Source organism: Megascapheus bottae, chromosome 29 (assembly GCF_031878675.1).
Source record: "Megascapheus bottae isolate mThoBot1 chromosome 29, mThoBot2.hap1, whole genome shotgun sequence".
NCBI classification, from domain to species: domain Eukaryota; kingdom Metazoa; phylum Chordata; class Mammalia; order Rodentia; family Geomyidae; genus Megascapheus; species Megascapheus bottae.
This window is the reverse complement of record NC_143537.1, coordinates 5,317,749-5,323,719: the sequence shown is the minus strand read 5'-3', so window position 1 is coordinate 5,323,719 and position 5,971 is coordinate 5,317,749. Positions and strand designations below refer to the sequence as shown.

At 50.5% G+C, this 5,971-nt stretch overlaps 1 protein-coding gene across 1 annotated transcript; it reads left to right on the top strand.

The window, feature by feature from the left end:
* Window positions 1-863: 863 nt before the first annotated feature.
* Fabp6 (fatty acid binding protein 6) lies at window positions 864-3,534 on the top strand. Its single transcript, XM_090320870.1, has 4 exons — window positions 864-957; window positions 1,438-1,613; window positions 2,678-2,767; window positions 3,435-3,534. The coding sequence occupies exons 1-4, from the start codon at window positions 891-893 to the stop codon at window positions 3,486-3,488; spliced, it is 387 nt and encodes a 128-aa protein (XP_090176996.1). The 5' UTR covers window positions 864-890; the 3' UTR covers window positions 3,489-3,534.
* Window positions 3,535-5,971: the final 2,437 nt, after the last annotated feature.

Below are 5,971 nucleotides of genomic sequence, written 5' to 3'. Positions count from 1 at the left end.
AAAAAAGAGTCTCACAGTCTTTAGTGCCCAGGCTGGCTTTGAACCCTGATCCTCAGATCTCAGCCTCCTGAGTAGCTAGGATTACAGGCGTGAGCCACCATACCTGACTCTGAGCTGCTTTTTTTTGTTCAAGGCTAGCACTCTATCACTTAGGCCCCAGCACCACCTTTGGCCATTTTCTGTTTATATGGTACCTAGGACTCGAACCCAGGGCTTCATGCATACTGGGCAAGCACTCTACTTGGGTCCTGGGCATTGCCCCTGAGCTCTTTTTGCTCAAGACTAATTCTCTACCACTTTGAGCTGTGGTAGCATTTCTGTGTTTTCATCAGCAGAGAAATCATCCCTCTGCATAACTAATGCAAACTAATGCAAAGAAAGAATAAGTCTACCTCCAAAGTCTAGAGAGACCATGTGTGACCAAGACCAACTCTGCCAGGACTGCCACGAGTTCTGAACTATCTTTTACTTCTCCAAGCAATTTTGTTTGTTATGTAATGCTAAGCCATGTTTGATGAGTGAGTGTGTGTGAGTGTGAGTGTGTGTGTGGAGCCTCAGGAGGCAGTGAGCACAGGACAGGGCGGGGGTGGAGATGGGGTACAGGAGGTGGATGTTTTTCTACCCTAGAGCCTTCCTGAACCTGGCCTTGCAGGAACAGCCCTACAATTGCAGCCTGTATTTTCCCCGAGGTGAATAACCTTGGGCTCTGCCCCTCTAGTCCTGCCCATGTCATAAAACAGCAAGTGCCCCCTCTTCGGGGGGAGGAGGGAGAAGTGGGGTGACTTAGGGGCTGAGTCTCAGCAGCTGGGAGCTCTTATAAGCCGGGATTCCAGACCCCTGGGCATCAACCTTCTTCAGCCGCCTGCTGTGTCTCCAGCTCTCCTACCAGCATGGCCTTCAATGGAAAGTTCGAGACCGAAAGTGAGAAGAACTATGATGAATTCATGAAGCGCCTGGGTGAGTGAGCTGACCTCCCTGGGACTGGGTGATCAGAAGCCCATCCTCCTTCCTGTTAGAAAGGGCCAGGACTTCATTCATTCACTCAGCCATTCACATCTATCTGGTCTGTCTGTCTGTCTGTCTGTCTGCCTGTCTGTCTATGACAGGCTCAATAACATCCAAGTGCAAAGCCTGAGGTAGTGTGTGTGTGTGTGTATGCCAGCACTGGGGCTTGAACTCAGGGTCTAGGCGCTCTGTACTTTCCCTGGGGTTTTCACTCAAGGCTAGCATTCTACCTCCTGAGTCACAGTACCACTTCTGGCTTTCTGCTGGTTACTTGGAGATAAGAGTCTCGAGAACTTTCCTGCCTTGGGCTGGCTTTGAACTGGGATCCTCAGGTCTCAGCCTCCTCGGTTGCTAGGATGACGGTCGTGAGCCCGCGGCGCCCGGCTCAGCTGCCGTTTCATGTGTGGCCTCTCTGCCTGTGGTTGGGCCCAGGTCTGCCTGGCGACGTGATTGAAAAGGGCCGCAACTCCAAGATCACCACCGAGGTTCACCAGGATGGTCAGAACTTCACCTGGTCCCACTACTCCTCCGGGGGCCACATCATGACCAACAAGTTCACCATCGGCCAGGAAAGCGAGATGCAGACCCTGAGCGGCAAGAAGTTCAAGGTGAGGCCCCGCCGTCCTCCCCTGGTCCCCTGGGCCGCCGTCTGCATCTCAGACTTGACACTGCTGCCAGGTTAATCTCCTGCTCTTTAACCGTCACCATAGTTCATGGAATGCTTTTTTTTTTTTGTCAGCCGTGGGGCTTGAACTCAGGACCTGGGCACCGTCCCTGAGCTCTTTTGTTCAAGGCTAGGGGCTCTACCACACTGAACCACAGCTCCACTTCCATCACCATAATTAATGTAATTAATCGACATGACAGTGACTAGGAAGAAAGAAAATATTTGCAGAGCACTTATAACATAATGTGACACTTGCTAAATCCTTTCTACACTTCTTTTTTTTTGAGAGAATGAGAAAGAGAGAGAGAGACAGACAGACAGACGGAGAGAGACAGAGTGTAAGAGTATGTGTGTGATCTGCCAGACTTGGGTCTTTTTTTTTTTTTGGCCTGGGTATTGAATGCAGGGCCTGCATTGCTGTTCCTTAGTTTTGTTTTGTTTTGTCCAAGGCTTTACCACTTAAGCCAGAGTGCTCCACTTCCATTATTACAAATTTGATACATCTATTTTTTTTCTACTTTTCTTCATCTTTCAGTAATTGTACAAAGCGGTTACCACCGTTCAACAATGGATTCATAAGTATGGTTCATCTTCCTTTATATTACCTCACATCATGCTCTACTTGGCCAGTACTGGGGTTTGAACTCAGGGCCTCCTGCTTGCTGGGATGGCATGACACCGCCTGAATCACACCCCCGGCCTGGCTTTTTGCTGAATAATTGCAGATAAAGTCTTTCAGCTTCCTCTGCCCAGGTTGGCTTCAAACCAAAATCCTCAGATCTCAGCCTCCTGAGTAGCCAGGAATCCTGGTGTGAGCCACCAGCTCTCGGTGCTATCTTCATTGGCAGATGTGTAGACTGAGACAGGAAGCAGTTAAGCCACCTATTCGAGGTCACCTTAGTTTTGGGAAATGCACAATCCTGTGTCTGCAGGCAGGATATTCCTGGAGGAGCTGGTGTGAGAGACTGAGGGCTCAGATGCATTCTCCTCCTCGTTCCCTTCCAGGCCACTGTGCAGATGGAGGGAGGCAAGGTGGTGGTGGACTTCCCCAATTATCACCAGACCTTGGAGGTCGTGGGTGACAAGCTCGTGGAGGTGAGTGCGCAGCGGGTCTCACAGGGACAGGATCTGGGCAGCTGGGCCTTAGGGGAAGGGCCAGGGTGCATACTGGACAACCGGAGAGAAGCTGTGAGGAGAGCCGGGTGCTGGCATCTCAGACCTGTCATCCTAGCTTCTCTGTGGGCTGAGATCTGAGGCTCATGGTTCAAAGCCAGCTGGGGCAGGAAATTCCACGAGACTCTTATCTCCAATGAACCACCAGAAAACTGGAAGTGGAGCTGTGGCTCCAAGTGGTAGAGCCCTAGCCTTGAGGGAAAAAGCTCAGGGACAGAATCCAGGCCCTGAGTTCAAGTCCCATGACACAACCAGTGCTATGGGTAGGTACATCGTGTCCGCTGGTGTACTCAGCCTGTGGACTCAGCAGAGAGAGGCAGGGGTAGGTCTGGGATTGGTGATCTTCTGAGCTGGCTGAAGGAAGTGGGGAGGTCTGCGGGCCTGCTGGGAGACTGGATGGAGTAAAGAAGCGGGGAGGCTGGCCGGGGCCAATGTCAACGAGCAGAGGTAGATCAGACAGAAGGTCTGTCCATGAGGGCTGTTGGTGAAGAACAGTGTACCTGCCTCCCCCACCCGGCCCCATCCCCAGAGGAGCCCTGGGACACGAGGTTGCCACACTGATTCTCTATCTTCTGTCTGCTTCTTTCAGATCTCCACCATCGGAGGCGTGACCTATGAACGAGTGAGCAAGAGGCTGGCCTGAACCATGGGGCAGGGCTCTCAGGGTCTCCAACCCTAATAAAACTGATTTGAGAGTCATTTGCTTCCATCTCCTTGCATCTTGGGGACAGTTTTGGGGTGATTGGGAGGGTAGGAAAACCTACAGGGGTGGGGATGGGACTCTGTCTTTCTCCTCTCCCGCATTCCCTTGTCATCTCAATGATGGCTCTGCAGGCCACACGTCAACCCTGAGGTCCCTATAGGACCTGAATCACCAATGCAATTAACCACCAAAAAAATTCAGGCGTGGAGGCTGGAGTCTGGCCTAGTGGTAGAGTGCTTGCCTAGCATGACAAAAACCCGGGTTCAATTCCTCAGTACCACATAGATAGAAAAAGCCAGAAGTGGTGCTATGGCCCAAGTGGTAGAGCTCTAGCCTTGAGGAAAGTGTTCAGGCCCTGAGTTCAAGCTCAGTTCATACACATACACACACACACGTGTGCCACAAACAGCCTCTCCTCACCTACCCACCAAGCCAGGACCCTATGGCTTCCACTGTTTTGCCAAGACTCATTGCTAATTAAGTGAACTAGGTAAGCATTAAATTAAGCTAGCAGTGTTGCTCTTTCACCTTCCAGACTGAATCATTTCTCATAATGAGCTTGGATAGTAAGTCTCTAAATAAAGAGAGTTCATCATAATTAGGCTGAAAATTGAGAGATTGAGAAGAAAAAAAAGACAGAGGGAAAAGAGGAGGGGAGAGAGAAACTTCACTCTCATAAATGATTCAAGGACAGATTCAAATTGTTGGTAGAAACCGGCTGGGGTGGTTTCTCAATAGTTTCTCAATAGAAAGTGCCCAAGAAGAATGAAGTTCAAGGCCAGCCCAGCCAAAAATATCAAAGACTATCTGAAAAATAACTGGAAAAAAAAAGAAAGAAGAAAAGAAAAAAGGGCTAAGAGAGGGGCTCAAGAGGTAGAGCCTGCTGTGTAAGCAGAAGACCCTGAGTTCAAATCCTAGTACCACCAATTCAGACGTGTTGGCAGGGGTTGGAGGCATGGCTCCAGCCAGTGAATGAAACAAGTGGCAAGTCAGATACAAACTGTGAACCTTGGTCTTGGAGAAAAAAATGTTGGTAGAAAGAAATTCTTGTGTGTGTGTGTGTGTGTGTGTGTGTGTGTGTGTGTGTGTGTGCATGCACTCACACATATTGGTAATGGGGCTTGAACTTGAGGCCTGGGAGAGCTGTCCTTTAGCTTTTTCCCTTAAGGCTCATGAGCCTTGAGCCACACCTCCGCTTTGGTGGCTAATTGAAGAATCTCCTGGATTTCCTGCCTGCGTTGGCTTGGAATCACCATCCTCGGATCCCAGTCTCCTGAGTAGCTGCTATTACAGGTGTGAGCCACCAGCACCTAGCTTTGGGCCAGTATGAAGAAGCTAAGAAGGCCACGTGGCAATGGAAACTGAGATCTGGCATGGAGATATTGCCAACTGTTTTCTGAAGGTGGACAAAGCCATCTTGTTTTCTAGGCACAGTCTTGGGCTGCACAGGGCCTGGGAAATGAGAACCTTCACTTTACCTTTGACCTGGTCGTGGTGATGTTGTTCTAGACAGAAGCAGGTTCTCCCGAGAAAAGGAATCTGGTGTCCTTCCAGTGACTCAGTGAGAAAGAAATATACAGAGCAAAGCCATGGGTCGGGGGGCTCAGATTTGGGCTGGGGTTGGTTACCCTCAAGTTTCCTTGAGTCCTTGGATCCTCAAAGAAATCCTGCATCTGCCACAGGAAAGCTGGCCTTACCCTTCAAATAAAAGGCTCCAGGTCATTCTGCAGCTTGCTCAGGAACTTCAAGGCTGTGTGTGTGTGTGTGCGTGTGTGTGTGTAATGTCCCCAGAAGTGACCCAGCATGGTAGCTGAGACAATCTTACAGAGCTCCCATGCATGGAGAAAACACACAGAATTCCCTCAGGTCCAAGACCCAGAGCCTGGGCTTCATGGCTCAACTTCCACAGCTCACATCCGGCCCTCAACTGTTTCCATGGCAACAGATGGAACCCAAAGCCCAGAGGGAGGGATTTGCTCAGAGTGGAGTCCTGGCCCTTGTCTTGGCTCAGAACCCCCAAAACATAAGATCTCCTGCCACAAAGGGCCTTGTGCACAGCAGAGCGGCGTGCAGTGCAGTTCCAGTCCTGCCTGCCAGACAGAGTCCCCAAACACCTCCCCAGCCCACATTTCTCTCCTTCCATCTCCATCTGCGAGGAGGGGATCCCGCACAGACACCAGCTGTCAGGGAGGTTTTTCTGCTGGACTGAGTGCGCTGAACGCAGGACAGAGGCCATGAGAGGGTCCTTCTCTCAAAGGATGGCAGCTGACATTCTTCATAACAGCCCAGGCTATATTCCATTGAGAATACTGCACTTATTTGTGGAGGGCTGGAGGGAGAGAGGGAGTCCTGGGCCTTCAATTCAGGGTCTGGGTGTCTAGGTGCTCTCCCTGAGCTTTTATCTTTTTTTGTTGTTGTTTTCT